This window comes from Vitis riparia, chromosome 3 (assembly GCF_004353265.1).
Source record: "Vitis riparia cultivar Riparia Gloire de Montpellier isolate 1030 chromosome 3, EGFV_Vit.rip_1.0, whole genome shotgun sequence".
NCBI lineage: Eukaryota > Viridiplantae > Streptophyta > Magnoliopsida > Vitales > Vitaceae > Vitis > Vitis riparia.
In genome coordinates, this window is record NC_048433.1 from 6,557,287 (window position 1) to 6,584,320 (window position 27,034).

At 33.1% G+C, this 27,034-nt stretch overlaps 2 protein-coding genes and 1 non-coding gene across 3 annotated transcripts; 2 read left to right on the forward strand and 1 right to left on the reverse strand.

The window, feature by feature from the left end:
• The first annotated feature begins 9,140 nt into the window (after nt 1-9,140).
• LOC117908559 (probable prolyl 4-hydroxylase 9) lies at nt 9,141-18,345 on the forward strand. The gene is made up of 8 exons (XM_034822207.1): nt 9,141-9,443; nt 9,528-9,638; nt 11,799-11,956; nt 15,520-15,622; nt 17,061-17,156; nt 17,356-17,421; nt 17,526-17,645; nt 17,934-18,345. Exons 1-8 carry the CDS (start codon nt 9,330-9,332, stop codon nt 18,018-18,020), a joined length of 855 nt encoding a protein of 284 aa, XP_034678098.1. The 5' UTR covers nt 9,141-9,329; the 3' UTR covers nt 18,021-18,345.
• Nucleotides 18,346-21,606: 3,261 nt separating this feature from the next.
• On the reverse strand, nt 21,607-25,105 carry LOC117910912 (protein CHROMOSOME TRANSMISSION FIDELITY 7-like). Its single transcript, XM_034825099.1, has 6 exons — nt 24,867-25,105; nt 23,313-23,565; nt 23,129-23,224; nt 22,949-23,017; nt 22,303-22,652; nt 21,607-21,896 (listed from the first exon to the last, which is right to left on the reverse strand). Exons 1-6 carry the CDS (start codon nt 25,082-25,084, stop codon nt 21,761-21,763), a joined length of 1,122 nt encoding a protein of 373 aa, XP_034680990.1. The 5' UTR covers nt 25,085-25,105; the 3' UTR covers nt 21,607-21,760.
• Nucleotides 25,106-26,612: 1,507 nt separating this feature from the next.
• TRNAE-CUC lies at nt 26,613-26,685 on the forward strand. Its single transcript has one exon. It is a non-coding gene; the product is annotated as a tRNA-Glu (tRNA).
• The last annotated feature ends 349 nt before the right edge of the window (nt 26,686-27,034 follow it).

Here is a 27,034-nt window from a genome sequence, read left to right on the forward strand (position 1 = left end):
CAATTCTCCATTCTCAAATCAGGGAAGTAATAACTAGGAATAGCTAGGAAGAAATGTAAGCTTGGGGATGATGAATAAAATAGAGAGTCTACGGTACCATACCTGAGAATAAGCTCCCTCTTCACTTGGTTTCTTGCTGGCTATAGAGTACCCTCCCCACCAAAATGCCCTCTGCAACCTCCCCAGCGGCCTCCTTCAAAACCTCTTCCGCTCCAGCTTTTTTTTTTTTTTTTTTTTTTCTGCCCTCTGCTCTCTGCCACCAACCTTACTGTTTCTTCATCAGCCAGCATGGCTTCTTCATCACCAGCATGGCCCCTGCCATGCCCATGCAGCTGATTTCCCGGGAGGAAAGGGGCCCCCCCTTATTTCAAAAGGAAATGCAAAGGAAGAGAAAAAACCATTTTCCCGGGCCCTCTCCCACAAAAGAGGTCTACACCCTTATATAGACACAAGTGAGTGTGAATTTCAATTTTTTTGTGTTTTTTTTTCCCTTTTCTATTCCCTATTAAGTATTACTCATTTTTAACTTTTCTTTTTCTTTTTCTTCCAATCTATATTTCTATTTTATGTCAAATAAAAAGCAATAATGTTTTTTGCTTTTCATTTTTAAAGATATTGAATCTTTTTGCTCTTATTATAAGCAATGATAAAAAATTTGGGATTTTTCATCCAAATATTTTTTATCTTTTTTGTATTTATCTTTTAGTTTAATTTTCATTTTTTATTTTAAATTTATATTACCCTTTCATTTATATTTTTCTCTTATTTTTAATTATTTTTTATATTTTCTACATTAACCATATTTTAAAATTTTTTAAAATTGACTATCACTTCACTTTATTATATATATATATCCTTTTAGCTTTTTAATTTTTAATGTCTTTATTTTAAAAAGATAAATTTATTGAAAAAATAACTAAGATATGAAGTTTTAATATTATATTAATAATTTTTCTTATTTAGATAGACTAATGCAAAGTATTTTGACTCACAACAAGAAAATTGTCAATATAAGATTTTAGTTCAACTTTAGAGATTAAATTTCAGATAAAATGTATTATATAAAATTTTATCTAAAAATTATTGAAAGTGGTATTTAATTTTTTTAGTGACTTTCAAACTTATCTAATTTTTTACTTGAAAGGTAATAGAACATGTTTAAAAAAAAAATTAGTTTTTCATTTTTTAAATAAATGAGTATAAATATATTAAAAGAATTAAAGATATTCTTAGTAAAAAATTTGATAAATATAGATTCCTTTGGATAAATTTTCACAAAAAAAAAAAAAAAAAAAATAGTGGAAAGAAATAACATTGCTAAAACTACAAAAACAAAATATGCAATTACAACATTTTGATAATGAAATTTAAAACTAAAATTCAAAACAATTCTTGAGTGAGAGAATTTGAGTAGGGAAAAAATCTTTGAGTGGAAAAAAATGGGAAAGTTTTCAAAATCACTTGAAATCCTTAACAAAAAGTAGTCTTGTACACCCTTGTACAATTAGTAAATTTGTCTTGTACAGTTAGTGTAATACCCTTGTACAATAACTCAAATTTCATACATCATCTCATAAATATCTGACAATAGGTCTGTTAACCATGTTTGCATTGGTTTGGTTTTAAAAAAGAAGAAAAATTGTTGTATAATTTTGTTTTACAATCATCATAAGTGGGGTACCTATTCAAATGATCATATACAAGTTAGATAAAGTGCATGAGATGAATGTATGTGTTGGCAGATCGGAGGGTTGGCCGCGTCCATCAACTCCCCTTGTGTTCGCCATGGGCGCTTGGGTGAATGCACTATAAGGCTAGGGTATGCGCCTTTCCTAACAGCAATTGCTTTTAGGAGAGTTGGTAACGCCTGAGGTCCTACAAGTGGTATCATAACCGAGGTCACGGGTTCGAACCCTAGGGGTGTCGCTGGGGGGAAGATTGTTGGTAGATCGGAGGGTTGGCTGCGTCCATCAACTCCCCTTGTGTTCGCCGTGGGCGCTTAGGTGAATGCATTATAAGGTTAGGGTATGCGTCTTTCCTAACAACAATTGCTTTTCGGAGAGTTGGTATAGCCTGAGGTTCTACAGTATGCTTAACCAATGTGTGTAAAGAATGCCATTTATCATCGGTTAGGGGAAATAAACAAACAAGTTTTTCAGAATCACTTAAAATCCTTCACAAATAATAGTCTTGTATAAGATAAACCATGTTTTCATTGGTTTGTTTAAAAAAAGTGAAAGATGAAAAAACAAAATTTTCTCTCAAACATCATTAGTGGGATAAGTATTCAAATTATCATGTGCGAGTTAAATAAAGTGCATAAGATGAGTGTGTAATAGAGGAATAACAAGAATAAAGAGATTGGCTTCAAATTGGATACTTTTCTCATTAACAGAATGTAGTATATATATACACATGTTTGATCTAATCTTCTCCTAAATTATAGCTATAGAATCAGAAATATAAGGTAAATTATGCTCCTATACAATCAGCTAATTATGTCAAGATAATCATACAATAACTAAAATATAATTTCCTTAATACTCCCCCTCAAGTTGGAGAGTGCAAATCAAGAACTCCCAACTTGGTGCACAAAAATTCGAACTGCTCCTTGCCAAGTGCCTTTGTAAAAACGTCCGCCAACTGCATCTTTGTAGAAACATAACACGGACGAATTACCCCAACTTGAAGTTTTTCTCGAACTATATGACAATCAATCTCAATGTGTTTAGTACGTTCGTGAAAAACTGGATTAGCCGCAATATATAAAGCTGCTTGATTATCACAAAACAATGGTGCTGGTTTGTCCAATTCAACCTTCAAATCTTTAAGTATGTACCTCAACCAAGTCAATTCCAGGCAAGTATTCGCCATTGCTCTGTACTCTGCTTCTGCTGACGAACGTGAAACATTCGTTTGTTTTTTTGATTTCCAAGAGATGAGTGATGATCCGAGGAAAACACAATAACCAGAAACGGAACGTCTTGACATACGACATCCTCCCCAATCTGAATCGCAAAATGCGCTGAGTGTTAAATTATTTTCAGATGGAAGAAAAAGACATTGACCTGGTGATCCTTTAATATATCGGAGGACCCGTAATGCTGCTTCCCAGTGCGGCTTCCGAGGTGTGTTCATGAATTGACTTAGTGTACGTACTGAATACACTATGTCAGGCCTGGTTACAGTCAAGTATATTAATCTGCCAACCAGTCTCCGATACCTACTTGGATCATGAAGTAACTCGCCATCTTCGTCAGTCAATTTCAAGTTTTGCTCCATTGGAAATTTTTCGGGCTTCACTCCTGTCAATCCTGTGTCTTGCAAAATATCTAATGCATATTTTCTTTGAGACATAAAGATTCCCTTTTTAGAGCGAGAGAATTCTATACCCAAAAAATATTTCAATTCACCGAGGTCTTTAATAAAAAAACGCTTGAGCAGATGAGTCTTGAGCATCTTGATTTCATGCAAATCATTACCAGTCAACAGGATATCATCAACATAAATGAGAATAGCAGTGAACTTGTTACCTTGGGATTTAGTAAAAAGTGAATAATCTGCTTTGGACTGTATGTAACCCGCAGACTTAACAGTAGCTGTAAAAGTTGAGAACCAATTGCGTGATGCCTGTTTCAAACCGTAAATAGATTTGCGAAGCCGACATACCAGATTCTCCCCCTGTCGGCGAAGACCAGGAGGTGGAGTCATATAAACCTCTTCTTGTAAATTGCCATGAAGGAATGCGTTGTGCACATCAAGCTGATGGATGTACCAATTTCTGGAAGCTGCGACAGTCAGCAAACAGCGAAGAGTGGTGAGTTTGGCAGTTGGAGAAAAGGTTTCCTGATAGTCGATACCGGCGACTTGTGTGTAGCCCTTGGCAACCAAACGTGCTTTATAGCGTTCAATGGTTCCATCAGAATGATATTTGATCTTGTACACCCAGCGGCAGCCAATGGGTTTGTGTCCCGGAGGAAGAGGGACCATCTCCCAAGTGTTGTTTCGTTCTAGAGCCTGAAGTTCAGTGGACATGGCTTGGCGCCAACGTGGATCACAGTCAGCTTGTTCAAAGGATGAAGGTTCGGTTTGGGCTGTCAAAAGAGCTAAAAAAGCACGGTGATGGGGTGAAAAACGAAAAAAAGAAAGGTGAGAAGAGAGGGGATACCTTGTACCTTGACGAGAACTTGATTGCGTGGAAGAATGATTAAGCTGGGCAGACATGGCATAGTCGTGGTGCCAGGCAGGAGGCTGAATATGGCGAGTGGAACGTCGAAGAGGGGGTTCATGGGTGGGGGAAGGGCTGACGTGTTGGAGGGTACTGAGGGCACGGAAGGTGGGGAAGAAAGCGAAGAAGGAGATGGAGAAGAAGGTAAGGGTGACACAACTGATTCTGGGGATAAAGGTTCGGGAACATCAGTATTAGAGGAAGGTGGAGATAATACAGGATTGTGATGCGACAAGGGAGGAGTGGAACTTGGAGAAAAACGAGGAAGAGATATCGACTGAGGTGTGGAATCAAAAGAAATGGGAAGCGGTAAAGGAAGAGAAGGTGAATGTTGTTGAGATTGAGAAGAACTAGGATGGAAAGGAAAAATATTTTCCCGAAAGAATACATCTCGGCTGACTGATATTTTTTGTGTTCGCAAATCGAGTACTTTATAGCCTTTTTCTCCATGTGGATACCCCAAAAAAACACAAATAGATGCCCGAGGGTCAAATTTCTGTTTGGGGTGAACATTGGTTACATAGCATTCACAACCAAAAACTCGCAAATGTGTGAGTGAAGGAGGTCGATTATATAAGACCTCGAATGGTGATTTGTTTGAGAGCAATGGAGTCGGAATGCGGTTTATCAGATAAACGGCTGTTAAAACACATTCCCCCCAAAACTCAAGTGGGACATTTGATTGAAACATGAGAGAACGGGCAACATTTAAAATGTGTCAATGTTTGCGTTCTACAACTCCGTTTTGTTGCGGAGTGTAAATGCAAGAGGTTTGAAGTTCAATTCCTTTATTTTGAAGAAAGATGCGAAGAGGAATAAATTCTGTGCCATTATCCATTCTTACCGTTTGAACATCTGTGTGGAATTGAGTTTTGACGAATTGCACAAATTAGTTAACAAAGATTGTGTTTCTGATTTATGATGCATAAGGAAAAGCCATGTGCAACGAGAAAAATCGTCAACAATTGTAAGGAAATAACGTGAACCAGTATGTGCAGGAATTTTGTGAGGACCCCAGACATCACAATGTAAAAGAGAAAAAGGAAATTTTGTAGTTATTGAACTTTTGGGAAAGGGCAAGCGTGTCTGCTTAGCCTGTGGGCAAATTGAACAATGATTTCCTAATTCTTTATGAACATCTGGAAGCAAATGTGATAATAATTTAAAACGAGAAAAAGAGGGATGACCCAGGCGTAAATGCCATAAGTCAGACGGTTGAGAAACATGAAAGACAACCGATTTATTTGTTGATGGATGCATGTAGTATAGACCACCACGCTGTTTACCCGAGCCAATCATCTTCCCCGAAACCAAGTCCTGCAAAATACAATAGTCAGGAAAGAATATGATGCAGCAATTCTGATCTTTTGCGAGTTTGTTAGCCGAAATTAAATTCAAGTTAAAGGATGGGACACATAAAACATCTTTAAGGGTCAATTGGGAATCAAAAATAACGGTGCCAGTGTGTGTTATTGGTGATGCTGCACCATTTGGTAAATTAACAGTTGTGACATTAGAAGGTTTGAGATCAGTGAGAAGAGACATGTGGGAAACGATATGATCCGTGGCACCTGTATCCAAAATCCAAGAACTTGTACTACTAGAATTAACAGACACAAGAGTTGATGGAATCAAACCTGCAACATTTGCATATGCGTCAATATTACCCGGAATTACTGTGATTTAATGCACGAATTGCTTGAGCCAACTGTTGTATTTGTTCTGTAGTGAACCCCTGGACTGTACTAGAAGAAGTCGAATCAGACATTTCCTGGGATTCTGTCGCGTTTGCTGAGGGCTGATTCCCACGACCAAAAGGACGTTGTCCTCGGAATTGTCCCGCTTTGTTATTGCTCCCATTTTTCAGTCGGCATCTATCCTCCGTGTGACCTCTTTTATCACAGAACTTACAATGAAATTTAAGAGTCCGACATTCATCTATGGTATGTCCGGATCTGTTACAATGGTCACACATTTTCTGTCTTGGATTACCTCCTTTTCCCGGGACTGCGGCAGTTATTGAGAAATTCTCGGTTGGCTCAGAAGAAACTTGTCATTGCATCTCTTCCTGGACAATTAAAGAGTATGCTTGACGGACATTGGGCAATGGCGACATCATCAAAATATTGGATCTCACTGCCTTATATGACTCATTCAAACCCATTAGAAATTGCATAAGACGGTCTTCCTCCCTTTGCTCGAGATGTGTTTGTCGTTGGTTGCAGGTCAGCGGGGAACGGTATGTCTCAAGCTCGTCCCATAAGGCTTTGATCTTTGTAAAATATGCAGCTACTGTCATCGTTCCTTGCGACATGGTGGCGATTGATTTCTGTATTTGAAAAACAGCTGGAGCATTCTTTTGAGAAAACTGGTCGCGTAAATCAACCCACACTTCGCGTGCTGTTTTAGCATGGATAATTCCTTCAGCAATGTCCGATTCAACAGCATGAGTTAGCCAAGAAAGTATCATGCTGTTGCATTGATTCCACTGTTCAAATAGAAAGGGTTCATCTTCCCGCGATGGTTCTTCAACTGTCCCGTTGACGAAGCCGATCTTCTTCTTGGCAGTAAGGGCATGAATAACTGCTTTGCTCCATGATTGATAGTTGACCCCATTTAATTTGATGGGCACCAAAAGATGGCCTGGTTGATCTGAATGATGAATATAGAGGGGATGTGAAGGATCGATGGTCTTGTTTTCTGATCCAGAAGCCTTCTGACTGCCAGCCATGGTGGTTTGTTGTTCTGGCTCTGATACCATAACAAGAATAAAGAGATTGGCTTCAAATTGGATACTTTTCTCATTAACAGAATGTAGTATATATATACACATGTTTGATCTAATCTTCTCCTAAATTATAGCTATAGAATCAGAAATATAAGGTAAATTATGCTCCTATACAATCAGCTAATTATGTCAAGATAATCATACAATAACTAAAATATAATTTCCTTAATAAAGAATGTATACCTTAAGAGTGTGCAATCTTTAGATGACAAGACAAAAAAAAAAAAAAAAGTTGTCCAAAATTGATTAAAATCTTTCACAAATGATAATCTTGTATACCCCTTGTATAGTTAGAACATTTGTTTTGTACAGTTAGAACATTTGTCTTGTCCAATTGAACATTTACCTTGTACAGTTAGTATAACACCCTTGTACAATGGTGCAAATTTCATCCATATGCATACATTATGTGCCACATATGATGTGTGAACCATGTTTCAAATGGTTTGACTTAAAAAATGATATAAAATGTAAAAACAAAATTTTTCTCTAAACATCATTATTAAGGTAAGTATTTGAATTGTTATATGCGAGTTAAATAAAGTATATGAAATAAAATAATTTGTGGTAGGAGAACATATAATCCTTAGATGACAAGAAAAAAAAAAGTTGTTCAAAATGTACAATTTTGTACACCTCTTGTACAATTAGTGTAATAACTTTATATAATGGTATAAATTTCATATATATGTATAAATTATATCCACATGAGTGTGTAAATTATGTTCCCAATAGTTTGACATTTCAAATAATTAAAACAAATAAAACGTTATTTTATTTTTATTTTCAATGCAAAATGTAATTAAAAATAAGACAAAGAAATTACTTAAAAACTATTATTTAAGCCAAGTTTATTTATTTATTTCCTTTTATTTTTGGAAATAAAGAAAAAAGAATAAAAAATTTATTTAACCATAAAAAATATGAATATAAGATCAGTTAGAAAATATCAAATTTATTTCTTTATTTTATTTTATTTTTGGAATTAAAGAAAAAATATTGATATAAGATATGTTAAAAAATAGAAATAACCTCAAATTTGTTTACTTATTTCATTTTATTTATTTAAATTAGAAAGTAATTTATTTTAATAGATTAAAATGTGCACAATTGATTTATTACTTTGTTAATTATGTATATATTAAAATTTTCTATTAGACAAAAAATAAATAAAGAAAATAAAATTAAAAAGAGAAATAAATATATATAATTTAGTTATTTAATTATTTTTCATGTAAAAGATAGTCCCACAAAAAACACATAATTAATCAATTTCTTTGTTTAATTGTAAACATATTATATTTTTATTTTATTATTAAAATAACTAATGGAAAAAAATAAAAATGGATAATCAATTACTGAAATTTAATTATTTTTATTATTTTCATATAAAAAATAGTACTAAACAAAGTTTTCAATTTTTATTTTTAAAAATAATTTTCATTTTTTAATTAAATGTTTTTCAAAAGAAAATATAAAAAATATAAATCATATTACCATTTTTTTAGAAAGTATTTTTTAAAATAGTTTTTAAACATTATTTTTCTTTATTTATAATTTAAAATAGAAAATAATGTTGATTTTTAATTATTTATATAAAAAAATTAAAAAACATGAAAAATCCAAATTGTTAAAATAGAATCATTATGGTTGCATGAATAGTGGTACAATAAAGGCAAAAAAAGCTTATATGAAAGGTCATCGGGTATTTTAGTTCATCACTATTTTATATCCTTAAAAGGTAATATATAGAAATTTGAAGGATATATTGGTCTTTTAATATCTTATATAATTTTCATCAATTATGGAAGTTATATGGACCAAATGTTAATTTTTGGGCCCAATTGGGCCCAAAACACAATTCTTCCTAAAAACATTTCAAATTCTTAAATAAATTTTGTTTTAAAAGGTATTATAGTTTTAAAAAACTATTTTTAAATTTTTTTAAAAATGGTTGTAATATTTTATTTTTTAAAATAAAATATTTTAATCTATTTGATATTATATTTATATTTTCAAATGCGTGGACGTTTTTTCTTAATTAATATTTTGGCTTTTATCGCAAATATTTCTATTTATTATAAATTGAAGATCTAGAGGACCGTGACTATATTATTTTCTAGGCAGCCAAACAGGCCCAGAAGGAAAGACGGCCCAAATGGAAACGTCGAACATCTTTCCGACGTTTTCAAAAGTCAATGCATCATCGTTGAATAGAAGGAGAACTCCCGCTATTGCCATTTCTTCAATGCACAGAAACCAGAAACAGTGTTAAACAGGGAGAAAGTGCGAGAAAATTTGAAGAAACCGTAGATGAAAGGCAAGGGCAAAGGTGTTTGGAGGCCCAAGTTAGGGTTACTGCTTCTCTTCATCTCATGGTCCTTTTTCTTTCTAGCTGGGCTCTTCGGATCCATGCTTTTCTCTCAGGTTTCTTTTCCTCTTTTTGGATTTTTTTTTAATATGTGTGTCAGTCGCCTTTTGGTTTAAGTTGAAAGTCGATCCTTTTTGCAGGATGTAAATGGAGTTCGATCACAGCCGAGATTGCTTGAATCGGTGGAGGAGTACAGTCCGATGCCGCATGGAGAGACTGGGGAGAGTTCTGTTGATTTGATCCCATTTCAGGTAATTGATGTAGTTGACTGTGCTTCTCATTTTGAATTTTCGAATTTGAAGAGATTGCTATTCATACTCCTGGTGGATTATTCTATATCTAGAGATACTATCTGCTAGTCTGGCTTCTTAAGTTAAAGTTTGATTTGTTTAAATTAGTTGCCTATGAAAAAGATTTAAAAAAAAAGGAGAAGAAGAAAACGAGTTCTATAAATTAGTGGTTGCATTGAGTCTGAGGAATTTGAGCATGATTGATTGCAAGGAACTGTATTTGATTTGAGAATTCAGTTCTCTGGAATTTGTAAATTTTGATTTTACCATGGAATTGGAATTAGGGGCAGGTGGTGATGACTGTGATATGTAGAGGATCAGTCACATATTTATTTTTGGTATGAAGAGCATTGTTTTTCATCAGTGATTTGCTACAGTGCTATAAAAGTGAGGTTCAAATTGAGTTGAGCAATTTGAGATTAGTTTGAAGCACTGCTCCTAGAAACCAATTGTATTGGAACATGCTTCACCATATCAGGTTAAAGCCTCATTCTCATTTGAGAGAGATGCTACCAGCCTGCTGCCTCCCAAAAGCAAATCAAGGTTTAGGTGGTTTAATTAATAAATTTGAATTTGTTTGAATTTGTATTTGTCTATTTAGGATTTAGTTAATTGATTAAGGCTTTGCTGAGTAGAATCAATCACTCTAAACTTTTGCTCATTTGTACAATTAAAAAATTTAAACTATCAATTTGAGAATATTTAATTAGGCATCTCTGTCCCCTCCTTGAATTTCCTTCCTTCTGTCAAGTTTTGTAGCTCAGTAGGGGAAATTTCATGCGCATATGTAATCTGATATTGGTTGTAGATAATCCAAGTTTGTTCTGTAGTTTCTTAATTTTTACGGTATCTTCCTGTGGAAGTGGATATTGTGGGTCCTTTTTTTCCTCAGGAGATTGAAAAAATTGAAGAAAAATTAGAATTGTATGAATTCTTGGAGGGTTTATCATTTACTTGTTGACCTCTGTCATTAAAGCAACACAATCTGAACTCAGCTTGAAGAATATTGAAGATGTAACTTAAAAAGAAAAGGTTGGGACAAAGATGCAGATTTCCTTTATCATTGGCTTAGTTATTAATTGGGGATTCTGTGATGTGAAACAAATGAAAAGTTGAAAGACTGGCACTAGGAAATTCCCTGTTCTGTTATTTGTTAACCTCAAATCTCTTTGTTGGAGCCCCTAAGATGAATTTCCAATACCCTTCTTCACTAACCCCTTCTCTCTCTTTCTTCCCTTTAGCAGGAACTTAGCTATGGATGTTCTTTCCACACCTTTTCTGCATTCTTTTATGAACAAGAAAAGTTGGACCTTCCTACTTTACAGATTCTGTGAGCTTTTTTAGGTTCCAGGCTTGTTCTTCCATGAATTGAAGAACCTAGCCTTTATAAAGGGCTATGATGTTTGCATGCCAAATAAAGACTCATTCCAAATTGTTGTTGTTTGTTTATACTATATTTCTCAGTGTTTGTTTCTAGGGTGTGGGTGAAAAGTGGCTGCACAGGTGAAATTTCATATGCCTGTAGGCGCTACCTAAATGGTTCTACATTGTACCATTTGATGCTTGGCTCTTTAATGCTTACATCTCTGCAAAAGATATCTGGGAACAGAAAGAAACATCTTTAACATTTGGCTGAAGGCCTTAGAATCTAAATGTTGGCTTGGACTCAGTTCATACTTGATTCCAAGTTGAGCTAGCTCAGAGCTTGATTCTGAGTTGAGTTGAACCCAAGTTTGCAGTGTTGGCAATTTAAGTTTAGAAAAATGGATTGGAAGTTTCTGATATCAAAGTGAAAGAGTTGGCCAAAACCAAGAAACAGGGAAAACAGTAGACCATTAGAAGTGGCAGTTTAAGCTGTATTGGGCTGCACCCGTCTTTTTTTATTCACCTATAAAGAAAAAGTGGCAGTTAGAAAGGTAAACATTAGAAATAAACACATGAAATTAAAATTTAAAAAAAAAAAGATCAAGAAGTTCTTTTAAGAGTATCAACCCCATGTATTTAGTCAGCACTTAAGGCAGGCATTCTTTCTGGAATTCAACCAAGTCATAAATTTTTTTAAAAGCTTTTTCGTTTACTTTTGTGTCATTTCATTATGAGCCCTTTTGATTTTAAATGCAGGTCTTGAGTTGGAAACCACGAGCTCTCTATTTTCCTCGCTTTGCAACCGCAGAACAATGCCAAAGCATAATTGAAATGGCAAAGGCAAACCTTAGACCGTCAACCTTGGCTTTGCGGCAGGGAGAAACTGATGAGAGCACCAAGGGAACAAGAACTAGGTACCTTTTTGTACACAATAGAGTTCCTATTTTATTCAGAGAATATTATAATTTTTGCAACAAATTGTTTTTTGCTGTAGTATTATCAGGAGGAATTAAACCGATAACTGGAGAAAATTTTTCACTAAGAAACAAGTCATTTGTTTTTTGTTATTGTACATGCATGATTTCAGTTTTACATACTCCTACTTGGTTACTTTTTTATAGTTAAAATCTCTTGAAAGAAAAATGTCTAGCACTTCTCTGTTGCATGTGTTCAGCTGCACAAGTCACATGAATGTGCACTTTAAGTTGCTTAGAAATGAAATACAAGGCCGTTTCTCTTGAGAGGGAAGGAGAAAAAAGGACATGTTCTGCTAATATTTTGGAGGTTGTTCATTCCAAACAATTTAATAGCGCAACATCAACTCATGGATTCCATGGTGTGTTTTTTTTTTCCTTCTATATCATAATGATTAGATAGCAAAATCTCAACCGGAATTTTTTTTAATAAGAAACCAAATCTCAAACACTCCTGACCAACTCTTTTCTATCACTCATAAATTTGAAGGTACCACAGTTCACCTATATACTATCTGTATTCTTTGTTGATGAAGCTTCTTTGTCCTTATTAGACTTTATTGATTGATTGGGTTCTAGTTAAAGGAAGGGAGGTTTATTTGTGTTTACCTTATTTTTCTTGGTTGTTTAGCGATTGTCTTATACTACTTGTATACTTTGATTGCGCCCTTTTTGTTAGGCTCTTTTAGTTGAGTGTTTGTTTGTCAAAAAATATTTTAGCATACCATGTTTTTGGATTAAACTGACAATTTTTATGACAAAGTGATGGACTCGAGAATTTCTGCATCTATTGTCTATATCCATTTAAGAACTGTCATTTTGGGGTATTAACATGCACTATGTCACTGAACTGTTTATTAATTAAAAAAGAAGGATAATGCACTGCAATGGCTTAAATTTTGTTAATCGTAGTTATAACCTTACTGGAGGATTTAGGAAGTTGAGGATATTGCTGAAACTGCATGAGAGTTATATGATATTTGCATTTAAATAAAAGTTGGTACTTGTATGAAAAAGTTGTAAATTTTCTCATCACTTCTATGATATTTGCATACATGGATGTGCTTTGTGTCATTTAAATTTTAACCCTTCAAAATGGACTGCAGAATTGGTATTGAATATTAGGAATTCTACAAATAAAACAATTGGAACTTTTGACTTTACAAAGTCATGAATTATATTTTACTATTTACTAGAGCATGACCAGGGACTATTTTTTTTTTTTTTCTTTCTGGTAGGTAATATGATCAGGGACTATTCCCTCTATGAATGCATGAAAAGATACTGTAGCAGATACCAATTTATGGAGATGCTATTAAGTTGGTTTTTTTATACAACCATTATGTCCTTGATCAAAACATAAATAATACAACATTAAACCAGTATCAAACACTCTGTTTTTAAACCCATAGCCACTCAGAATATCCCAAATACTCTTTTCTTTGCACCCTCACTACTCTCACATGGACATCTCTCTCTCTCCCACAACAAACTCACACACATAGTAGAACACACTCTCTTATCTGATTCCCTTCCAACTTATCATTCTGGTATGGTGGGTCACTCTCTTGTTCTTTTGTTTTGTTGCTATGGAGCTCCATGTTCTCACCTTTTTATTTTTATTTATTTTTTAATTTTTTCTTAGATAATACTCTATAAAATATTCTATCTCAATGCTCTATCTCAACTCTCTTTTTTGAAGGTGGGATTCAGAATTCACTAAAACATTTCCTCATAGCTTAGGTTTCATTTGGATACATTTCCCATTTTTTGTTTTTAAAAACAAAAATACTAATAACTTTATATAAAAAGTAGAGAGACCCATATAAAAAGTATCGACTCACCTTGTGTCCTTAAAAATCACTTTAAAAAATCTTGAAGTTTAACGTAGTAAAAATTTTCTAAAACCTCAAATTTTTAATTAGTTTTTAGAAATCATTATCATTTTAAAGTAAGTCTTTTAAGAGTTTTGCATTTTATACAGGAGTTACTCTTCTTTTTTGTTTTTAAAACAAAAAACTGAAAGTGCATCTAAACACCCACTTAATGTTTTAATTTGGCAAATTATAGACACATATTATGAGTGCCTATCAATTAATTAGGGTTTTTAAATTATGCAAATTAGAGATATATATTAATTAGGATTCTCGGACTTTAAAATCTATTCTTATAAATTTATTGTATTTGAGATATGTCTCTTGATAATGTTGTGCTTGGTTGATAGGAAAATTGTTAAAAGGAAAGGAAATGAATATATTGGCTTATCAGCCAAATGGAGGGTCCAATTGAATATTTATTTTACAAACACAAATGATGCATTCAGGAATCTAAAGCCAAGATGCTAGTTTCTTGCCTTTTACTGCATTTTTCTTTTCCCTTTTTTTCGATAGAGCTTTAACTACATTTTTCTTATCAACCAATTGGAAAATTAGCAAGAATATATCCCAAGCATAAGTACAACAAATTTATGAGAATAGATTTTTTTTTTAAAAAGAAAAAAAAAGAAGAAGAAAAGAAACGAAAAAAGGCTCGAAACATAATTTAGTAATGAACCCAAATTCAGAAACCTTAGTCAGAACAATAATTTATAAGATTTGGGTCTCACACCATCTTGCGCTTATTATGAATCATGTGAAAGGAAAATTAAATCCATATTTTGTTTCTCTCTCTCTCTTGAAACAGATGTACAAGAAAAGATGCAAGTTAACTTTTTTTTTTTTTTTTCAAACAAAATATAAAACATTACGTAAAATTTAATTTACTTGTTTGTCATTCATTAGTGATTTTATATAATGACCAACTCTATATACTGGGGTAGGGTAGGATGGGTCTACAAATCCCACTTTCCCACAGTACCTTCAAGTTTGACCCTAGGATGGGAAATTATTTATATCATGGATGTAGGGTTCAGATAAGGGTCCGTCACATTGACATTCCTAAAGTGAAAGAATGATACAGAGAAAGAGATGACATCCAAAAGCAAAGAGGGTTCATAAGGGCATGTCTAGGATATTAGGAGTGCTCATGGATTTGGGTGTTTGGTATGGATTTAGGATTTGAGTGCTGGTTTATCTTTTATAGTTGAGGGCAAAGCTGCTAAATTAAAAGCCACTGAAAATGGAATTTGTAGAACTTGAATATTTTCTAAAGAGGCTTTTCATGCCATCTTAAATAAAATAAATAGTTCCCTAACACACCCTAGTAAATGGAGAAATTTTTTTGTCACTCAACTTTTTGGTGCATGGAATCAAACTTGGATTTTTCTCCACAACTCAACCCTAACTCCTTTTCCATCTGAGCCAAGGCTAGAGAATATGGTTTATACCCTTGTATTCCCTCATGTACCAGGTCCACAATATGATCAATAAAATTCCTCTCTAGATTTTACATAGGAGTTGATTGATGATAGTACTCTTATTTTCAATTTCATTGTTTGTTTGTAAATTGCATGTGCAACATATTATTATTCTTCTTTTCTCAGCTTATACTTTCATTGGCAACAGTTCAGGTACATTTATTAGTGCATCAGAAGACAAAACTGGGACTCTGGACTTTGTTGAGCGAAAAATTGCAAAGGCTACAATGATTCCAAGAAGCCATGGAGAGGTGTGTTTTCTTATGGAATTAATTTTTTCTGTGAGATAGCTTTTTCTTGGAGTGCTATTTATCTTTCTGCACTCATTATTAGTTAAGGAATATTTTACCTTCTTTATTTTTAAAATTTTATATATTTTTTTTTATTTTGTTATGATCTGTCTTGAAGCCCTTGACTAGAGTGATGCTCATGCTATATACATTAATGTCGGTGCTTGTTTGGCAGCAAGTTAGATTACTAAAATAAAGTTCTGACTATTATTTAATATAAATACTGAAGCAACAAAGGGGACTTTTGAAAACTTGTTGTCCTCAAGACCTTAATATTGTGGAATGCTGGCAGGTTTTTTGCATCTAGGGATATGAATAGAAACTGTTTTCAGGCTTCAGCTGCCCTTTCATTACCTGGGCATGTAGGTAAAACACAGTTTATTATAATTCTTCTCCCATCTACCAAAAGAAAAAGAAAAAAAGGAACCTCTGTTATTATTCTTCTCCTGTTTCTATCTTCTAATTTTAATACTAACTAGTCTTTTTTTTTTTCCTCTTTCCTTCTATATTCAGTTGTTTTTTGGAGATAGAGTTAAGTCAATCAGGAGAGTTCAGATGATTATTCCCTTGGGTGTCCCTATAGTACATTACTTAAGGACTTCTGTTTCTTTGTCTCTCTTTTTGTCTCCTACACCAGCCATATCCTTAAAAATGGTTAAAAAGGGATTTATACATATATATAGATAGATAGATGACCAGCCATATCCTTAAAAATGGTTTAAAATGGATCTATATATATATATATATATAGAGAGAGAGAGAGAGAGAGAGAGAGAGAGAGAGAGGTCAATCAAGAGAGTTACTCATGATTATTCCCATGGGCATCCCTATAGTCCAATGCTTCTGGACTCCTATTTCATTTTTTTCTTTGTCTTTCTTAGTCTCTTTTTTATCTCCACCATCCTTGTGGGGTCTTCAACTAGGTTGAAGTTGTCATCAGGTAGCCATGGTGGAACCTATGGTGGGATTAAATCATTCAGAAGGGAAATGCTCAGTAGGGATAGGAACATCCATATTTAAGCCAATGATTACAATAATTGAATGTTCCCCCTCAAATGCATCTGCCCACGGCAGTGAGCCCATGTTTTCAGTGGCTGTGGAGATGTTCCTTATTCCGTGAAAATGATCTACACTATCTTGTGATATCTCACGTATCTCTGCCCTCTAGTTTAATTGAAGCGGAGGGTAGTTTGTTCCTAGTTCATCAGATTACTACTGTAAGACTGTCTTGTTTTCTTATACCAATCCTCTTACTTCGCTTTTTTATTTATTTGCCAAATCAATGTTTTACCAATAGTGCAATCAATATTTGTTTTCCTTGCATTGAAAGAATTGACCTTTCATTACAGGTCAATTATTAATTAGTCTTGAGTAATGCGGGGATGTCATCATGTTGCAGGCATTCAATATTCTGCGGTATGAGATTGGGCAGAGGTATAATTCACATTATGATGCATTCAACCCAGCTGAATATGGACCACAAACAAGCCAAAGGGTACTTACTAATCAAGCTTTTTTTTGGAGCATGATGGTGTGCTAAGTAACTACATTTTTTCTTGTCTTTACTTTCATGAATGACTATAGAAAGTACTGTATACCTTCTATTGCTTTGTATTCCTACATGGAGATCATGTTCTGCACAATTAGAAATGCTTTTTGATGGGTCTATGATATATTGTCTGATGCTATTGCAGGTTGCTTCCTTCTTGTTGTATCTATCTGATGTAGAAGATGGTGGAGAAACTATGTTTCCTTTTGAGGTGAGATGGGAAAATATGTTGACTTCTCTTGTTTTTCATTTTTTATAATATCCATAATTTATGTTGGGTCTAGAGTTGTCACCTTAACCTTTTGATGTGTGCAGCATGACTTGAATATCGGTACGGGCTATGATTACAAAAAATGCATTGGTTTGAAAGTGAAGCCACAAAGAGGGGATGGGCTTCTATTTTATTCAGTGTTTCCAAATGGCACTATTGATCGGGTAACTGTTTTTTTTATTTGAAGTGAATGTTAATGGCATATAAACTGATTGATTCTTCCTTTGATAGGCAATGCATCAATGATGCTTCCAATAAACTGAACAGGCCAATGAATTATCAAAAAATACTTGTAAAGCCTAACTTGAAACTGTGGAGTTGGGTTCATAGTTTGTGTGGTTTCTCTTCCTTTTTATGGTTTATTTGGAGGTTAAAATCAGAGTGTGGCAACTTTGATGTTCTTTTTTTTGTTGGATTCTTTCTTATCTTCAATGTGTTGAGCTTTATTGCAGACATCACTCCATGGAAGCTGTCCAGTGATTGCAGGGGAGAAGTGGGTGGCTACAAAGTGGATCAGAGATGAACAACAAGACGACTAATATATCAAAAGTCATTTCTTTTGGGAACTATTATTTATTATTGTTATTTTTTTTCTTTTGATCTAAATCAGTAGTTCATACGAAAGAGGAGACTATTTCATGTAGAAGGCAACTATTTGGATACATTATTTTTTTTCACAAAGCAAATATGAGGGGGAGGAAAGAGCCACTCCACTCCATCTATTCTCCCCCTCAATGTCTCCCCTTATCTCCTTTTTTTTGTCCTTTCTTTTTTCCTCATGCCCTCAAGTGTCACATGGCAATTGTAATGGTGAACCCAACCCAGAATCTATTTTAAATTATTGATTTCAGATGATTTGTGTAACATCATCACTTTGAGAGCAAAGGAGAAAGGCCTGCGTGCAGAAGAAGAATTGGTATCTTAGCAGTGGAAAATTGTGGAGTCAAAGATTATTAAAGATATTAACCGTGCAGAAGCTTGATTGTCAAATATTTTGAGAGAAAGTTCTTAAATAATTTTTAAAACTTTTTAATATAAAACTTTGAAAAATTTGTTTATTCCTTGATATAAACATATTAATGGAAGAATACAAAAATAAAATAATCCACACCTAAAGGCATCAAGGTTCTAAGTCAATCATACCTATCTTTACAAATGAGAGAAGCGAGAGCCACCTCTCCAAGTCATTCCTTTTTTTCTCTCCTTTCACAAAAATTCAAACTCTCTATATCAAAGTATAAAAGTTATCTCAAATTTAAAAAGAGAAAGAAAATCAAGAAAATCTTCTGTCTTCCTCTCTCTCTCTCTCTCAAGAAATGTCAAAAATTCTCTGAAGTCTTTTTCAAAACCTAAAATTGGGGGTTTTATAGAATAATAAAGAACTACCAAGTGGCATGCTCCTAATGGCCAAGTATTTCCCAAATAATTTCCCGCAAATATAGGGTTGATGGAGTGCCCAATATGTAATTCCTAAAGTGGAGGAAGCAAAATCTCATAATAGTAGTTTGTGATTTGAAAATTGGGATAATTTTGAAATGAATTTCAAAATCATAAATTGAATTAATTCAAAATGCCTTTTCAGTTCTACCTAGTTGTCTTCAAATGATCATTAACTTTTTTTTGTTTGTTTCAACTTTGATTTGTGCATTGTTTTAAGTTTTAGAATCTTAAATCCCTAAGCTTCAAACCAATATATAATTTGTCTAAAAATGATATTGAAAAGTGTTCCAGAATTCACCTCAAAGCAAAGATATATATGTTGTTATCAAATTTTGAATTCCAATTCCCATGTTGAACTTCAAGTTATAGCCTCCAACCTTCTTTTTCTTGTTTGCTTGATCTTTATCTCTTTCTATAATCTTCATTTATCATCTTTCATGCTATGCATCGCTTGATTTGCACTTGTTACAACTCCCATCACATTTCACAACCCTTAAAGCTCCTTTGATGTAAATTAAGCTCCTTCGCTATCATGAATGAAAGCGGTTCTTATAACTTGCATCATTTTCATCTTTTAAACTTGAAATTTGACTTAAGATATTTGTTAAACTCATGGTTATGGTCTTAGTAACAATTTAAGTTAAGTCGGGTGAGTTGAACCTTTTTATAACATAATTCACTCTCTAATTTTGTCATTAGAGCATAATTTGTGGCTTTAACCATGCATTTGCAAGGTAAATTGGTGTACCATTTTTTCCAAATAGTGGATTATAACTCTGCTCTTTGATCCCATGATTTTGACATTCACAAAGTTTCTAAGAAGCTTTGTTAATTCTCGATTGATTGTTTAATTCATTAAGAGAATTATGAAAATAAAATTTTGTAATCTTTGGGTTATAATAAAAAGGACTAACCATTCACCTCCCTAATCCACCCACCCCCTTCTTAATAGTTTCATAATTAAGATCATAAACCTTCAAGTTATATTCATGGAACATGTAAGGATGACAATCAGACTGGTTCAGGATGGATCACCCTCATCCCAACTTTGTCTCATTTATTCAAAATAATTTTCATTCCCGTTTCATTAAAAAAATAAAAAATAAATAGGGTGAGGCAGGTATATGAATTTTACATACATGCTCCATCTCAATTAATTTTTTTTGAATTTAAAAAAAAATTAAAATTTTATTACATTTAAATAAATATATGTTATAAATAATTAAATATTATATTTTTATCACTTATTTGATTGAAAAGTAATTATTATTATTATTATTATATAAATTAAAAATAAATCAAATTAATTTTGTATATAATCAAGATGAGTATAGTGGGACAATACAATATCCAAACCCATTCTAATTTTTTTTTTAAAAAAAATTAAATTTACTCCTAACTTGTTTATTTAAATTTCAAATTGGTACCATTAAAAGTGAGGTGAAACAAGGTACCTGAAAAATATCGTCTCATTACTATCCCTAAAAATATACAAATAGTTTATATATACTACATATGTGAAACTTTTCATTGTTGTGTATACTTGTTGAATATTTAGTCAAATAGTTCATTTCTTTTAAGTCATGCTTAATGCAAGAAGGATTGTGAAACTAAGATTTTTAAATTATCAAGATTTGGATGAAAGACTATATATTACTATTACATTATTATTATTATTATCATAGTCATTGGTTTGACATTAGGCATGTTCGCAAAACAAACAACCTCTTTCAAACACTGCCATTCCGCATGTTATTATGGTTGTGACTACCATAAAGATCAAAGCTCCTTTTGTTTGTGCACCGCAATGTTTGAAATTTCATCCAAATTCGATACAAATAATTATAATTTCTGCAACATGCGTTGTGTCCTAAACATGTGTGCTTGTATCAGCACCAAATTAACCCACGTAAATTTCTTTCTCTTTCTCTCTCTCCTCCTCTCTCTTTTTCTCTTTCTTGCTTTTTTTTCCCTTCTTGATCGATTTCTCTTATTGTTTTTATATCACAATTGTCAGAGGTCAATAAAGTCAAGAAATGCTTGAATTATTGCTCATGGTATTGTGCAAATGCTCAAAAGTCTTTGAAAATCTATCAGAAGATTATCCTATGACATAAATTCGTATGTTGTATGAATAGAGTCATAACTTTTATTCGTGATTTCAAACAAAACGAACTATTTCATTGGTTGATTCTCAAATTGCTTTCATTTTATAAGTTTGACTTCAATTGAAAACATTTGACAACGATTAAAATATGTTATAAAAACATCATATTTCCATGCAAGTTTTAAAAAATTGTTTTTTATCACAAAGTTGTCAAATGTATTTTTTGAGACTAGAAACTAGTTTTTATTTTTAAAAACAATTCTCGAGCTAGCTCTTAACCTCACATCGACTTTCACTATTTTGCTTGAAATCTAGTTGGTGTCTAATAAAGTCAAACCTTTTATTGACATTAGCTAAACTCGTATTCTTCACTTTGATACCATTTGAATAGGGCTTTAACGATGTCATCAAAAAGCTAATTAATGACCAATAAAAAAGATCAAACCTTTTATGACATTTGACATCACAGTCATTTCAAACATGTATGCGAGGCAATCATTCAGGAAAAGAGACATTGTAAGCTCTAAAATGCTTTTGCATGTATCCAAATCCACTATGTTGAATATAAAGGCACCAAGTTCCTCTTAGTATGTTTTATTTTAATTTGAATACATATTGTTACTTGTTAATGTTATAATACATGGGATGAGAATGAGAATGAGAAAACATGGGCAAAATTGATGGAGCCCAACCTACAAATCTAAGTTTCTTCATACCATTCAGCAGAATGATTTATGATTTATTAGTCTTGTACACCAAGAAAGATCCTGAACCAAAATAATTGGAAGCCAACGCCATTCCTGCTGATGTTGGTTGAGAGAATGCCAGCTGAGAGCTCTTGAGGACAAACCCCATGCAGAAACTTTTCCTGCATTAAAAGAGAAACTATAAGAACAGAAAAGAAGAAAAAACCAGCAAATTGACAGGAAAAGCAACAATCAACCTCCATCTGGAGGCTACTTCAGACTCGAGGGAGGACAAAAATGGCTTATATTCATCCTGAGTGCCTAAGCTCACATTTGGAAATCATTAAACTCAGCTATGATTTCTTAGGTTACCTTATCATCAAATTGCAGTAGAGAATTTCCCAGCTGTTCGGTAAAATTCAAGAAAAGGTGCCTAAATTGGTCATTTGGGATATCACACACAACCCTTCAATCAATTTGATGTTGTTTTCTTCCATTTACTTAACATAATTTGATAGTTTCTCGAGGGAAATCAAATGAACAAAACTGAGAGGACACAGTGAAAGAAACAGAAGTTCATGAACTCACCTCACAGCATCCAGAAGTTGGCTGGCAATATGTTTTCTTCTGTTGGAGGGAGTAACCCATATGGCTCTAATTCCACAGATAGCAGGTACAGCTTCATTTTCACAAACAACAGGTCCATTGGGTGTTCCATCCAATACTTCACAGCTATTAGCAGAAGGGGCTCTTTTGATGACTTCCCTCTGAAAACTTACAGTCCCAAACTGAAGTGTGTTTGAATTCGGTCTTGCTTCCTTTGAACTAGTATCATTAGATCTTTCATCTGCTAAGGACGAGAGAATTTTGTAGGCTTTCTTTATTGGTTCTGCAACAAGACAGCCAGCAACCCTTTGGGAGGAAATGAATAGATACACCTGCAATCATAAGGATGAGAAACAAAGGAAAAACCCAAAGATACGAAATTGAGAGTTGAGAATCATTACTCTAGAATTGGTTTTGAGGCCAATGATGGTAACAACTTCATCAAAATTTCAAAAATAATTTTGGGAAGAAACTCAAGGATAAGAATTCCAAGGAGACCAAAGCATATTGGAAAATAGAAAGCACATTCTACTATTCTTTAAGCATAATTTGGAAAGAAATATAGTTAGATAAGCCCCCCAGATAATAAACCCTTCAAAAAGACAAAGTAGAATTTGATGTTGATCACCTTACAGTTCTTATGAAAAATCCATCTACCTCCAAGTTCAATCTCCATCATCTTTACAACCTCATGGACCTGCTAATACCATAGAATCCGAATTAAAAGCTCCAAATAATGACCAAATGTCAAGATCAACATGTAGAAAACTTCACCCATCAGATCCAAGGTCAAGAAATTGATATAAACCTTGTTCTTCTGAGCAGGAGGGTCGCCATCCAACACCAAAATGATTCGTCCCCCTCCAGCTGAAGGCATACGAATGATTCTCTCATTGCGCCAACCCTGTGAATTTAACTAACAATCTGATTCAAAAAACACCAAAACAATCCAAATGAAAGCAGCTAGATGCCAACATTTCCTACTAATGAACCTTGAATTGAATTCCATGGGTGTAATTCTTGTGGAATGCCTTGTGAACTTGCTCATCCCCTTCATCACCAGGAGAATACTTAAGCCCACATGTAGAGCATGAATGCAGAAGGAAATCAGACTGGCCTAACTCTAAATGGAACTGAGCAAAGCTTCTCTTCTTATTGAGGGTTCTGCTTGGGAGTGATGAATCCACTACAATGGGTTTCTTCATAGTTTCAGCAATCAAACCACCATCCGTCTCGCTTTTTTCCCTTGATGACAAAACCAAAAAGCCCAAGTTGTTGAAAAATAACAAGAACCCGAAAACATACCAAGGTTGAAAATATGTGAGATAGGAATTAAAATTGAAAAAGGAAAAAGAGTGTTGTTGTAACCCAAAAGAAACTGATGTACAGAAAATTGAAATGAATATCTTTATCACCCTTATGAAAAAAGGAGCAATACACTTGGATATGTATTTAGAGCATCATACTTTCCAGTCTTTGTTGGGCAAAATAGAAAACCTCAAATGTGGTGTCAGACTAAACTGAGTGAAACGTTCTACCCAAAATGTTCCAAACAATGAGAAACAAAAATATTATCCCTTCTACCTTGCCACATTTTTCCAGCAACCAAGCAGATACTTAAAATTTGACTGAAGCAGAATATTTTTTTCCCAAAACGTTTTAAATAGTTCAAAAATTGATGATAAAAATTTCATTGGTTCTCTTCTTTTCCTACATTTTCTCCCCAACCAAAAGGAAACATAAGAAATTACAAATCAAAGCTTTGGTTTCTTCTATTTTCCAACACTTTTTTTCAGCAGCCAAACAGAACCTTCAAACATTAGTAGAGTTTTCCCTTTTTTTTTTTTTTTTTCCCTTTTTTTTTTCTTTTTCACACAAATGTTCTAAATAATAAGAAAAAAATAATAATCAAAATCTTGAATTCTTCTTTTTTTCCTAAGGTTTCTCAGCACCTAAACAGAGGAAAAATCAATGGAATTTGGCTTCCCCAACACCACTTTAACAATGAAACATAATTAAGAGTTAAAGTTTCAGTGTCTTCTATTTTCCTACCTTTCTCAGCAAAGAAACATAACACCCATTCGGAGAAATTTCCCCCTTTTCTTCCCCGGAAATGTTTGAAACAATGAACAAAAATATTACAATAAAAACGTTGATTTCGAGTTTCAATAATTTCTTATACTTCCTTACATCTTGAAAATTTCCCTTTCCCCACAAAACCTTCTAAACAACGAAAAAATAGCAAAGAATAAAAAAGCCTCGACATCTTCTATTTTCCAACCTTTTCTCAGCAGCCAAACAGACCCTTGAAGAAATTCAGCCAAATTTCCCCCCTTTTTTCCCCCTAAAGGTTCCAAATAATATACAAAAAAACAAAAATTAAGAATCAAAACAATGATGTTGGGTGCCAACAATTTCTTCCACTTTCCCACAGTTTCTCAACAACCAAACAGAACCTCGAGAAAAACGAGACACCCGAAACATCAAATACCAATAATCAAAACCCAAATGAAGCAAAATCAAGGGAAATCAAAACGGAGTCTTACCAATCTGGGTTCGGAGCTCTGCGCTTGTAGGTGATGACCTTTGGTTCCTTCTCCCAAAACGACGCCGTTTCGTTGTCGTCACCGAAAATGGGAGGTTCCTCCATGGCGGAAAACGGTGTTGTTTCATCGTCCGCATCATCATCATCATCATCGAAAATTGGAGGTGATTTAGGTGCAGAAGAGGGCTTGAAGAAGGAGCTGATCTTGGCTTGCATCATCAAAACGACATCGCTTCGTGGTTCGTTCCTGATTGTTTGGTATCTTACACTTTTCAGTGCGTCTCCTTTCTTTTGGCGCCAAAATAGTTGGAGGGAAATACATTTTTAATAATTTCTTTCTTTGAATTACTAAGTAATCTTCAATATACACTTTTTATTTTTTGTTTTTAAAAATAAAAAATACTAATAAATTTTATATAAAAAATAAAATATTTTACATAAAAAGTATAAATTAAACTTATGTCTTTAAATATCACTTTCAAAATTTTAAAAATTAAAATAATAATTTTTTTATACCTTAATTTTTTTAACGATTTTTAAAACCATTATTTTTTTTAGTGTAAACATCCAAAAATTATAATATCTTAAATTTAATACTATTTTTAATTTTAAAAATAGAAAATATGAATGGTATCTAAACAAACATTAACCATTTTGTTTATTTAAAAGTATTTTAAAATAATAATTTTTTCGACATTTTTATTTTCATTTTTTGTGATCAATCTAATTAGTATTTATAAAAAATAAAAATAAAAAACACTCCAAAGAGGAGAAAATTTATTTCATTTTTTTGTTCATAGAATCAATCTCAATTCTCTCTCTCTCTCTCTCTCTCTCTCTCTCTCTCTCTCTCTCTCTCTCTCTCTCTCTCTCTCTCTCTCTCTCTCTCTCTCTCTCTCCATGTTTTGTTCAACAATGATTCCTAAATTCAATAATCCAAAATATTTTAATTTTATTTAGTTTCATATAATTTCTCAATAAGGAAACACAAAGGTGAATTATGAAGGAACTACTTGTAAATTAGAAAAATATGACTTATAGTGGATGTGTTTTAGGGTTTTCTAAAAGATTAGTGTATTAAAAAAAAACATTGTAACATAAAAAATGATTATAAAATTATGGTATTTTTGTAAAAACAAACTCATTTTTTAAAAGATGAGTTCAATGATTTTTTTTTTCTAAAAAGACAAATTCAATATAAAATGTGTTAATATAAAAATAGAACTTATTTTTCCGAAATACAAATTCAATAAAAGATATAAGGGAAATCATCTTTTAAAAAGACGAGTTTTATATAAAAAGTGAATTCGTCTTTTAAAAATATGAGTTTACTACAAAAATAAGTAAGCATATATTTATTTTTTAAATAGTTATATTTTAATAATATTTTTTTAAAAGAATATTTTTATCAACTTTTTTAAAAAGATGGGTTCAATATAAGATGTTTTAAGATAAAAATAAAACTAATTTTTTTAAAAGACAAATTTAGCACAAAAAAGAAATCATCTTTTAAAAAGGCAAGTTCAATATAAAAAGCAAATTCGTTTTTTGAAAATATGATTTTAATACATATATAAGAGAAGTGTATATTTATTTTTTAAATAACTGTTAAAAAAATATTTTTATTAAAAAAATCTGTGTGTTTTATGGTGGGGAGAAATGAGAGGTTCATTTGGATTTAGACATTTTTGTCTATCATAATTGTTTTTTATATATATAATTTTATATTATCAAAACTCAAATACAATCCGTTGTAGTCTAGTTGGTTAGGATACTCGGCTCTCACCCGAGAGACCCGGGTTCAAGTCCCGGCAACGGAATATATATTTTTATTTTTTAATTGCTGGGCTGTTTTCTCCTTGGGCTTACTTTGAGGCCTATATAACATTTCCATCTTTGGGAAAGAAAATACAGAGAAGGTTTTAATAGTTGGGCTGTTTTCCTTGGGCTTACTTTGAGGCCTGTATACCGTTTCCATCTTGGGTTTTTACTTGGGGTTACTTTGAGGCCTATGTACCATTTCCAAACGAATTATAATCCACGTGTCGTGCTGACTATAGTGTGTATTAATGCACCAGATAAATCCCAACAGGAACTAGAAAAAGAAAAGAACCGTTGGAGCCCAAAATAATGGCTCGTAACGGCTACTTTTCATCACGTCAAAAACCC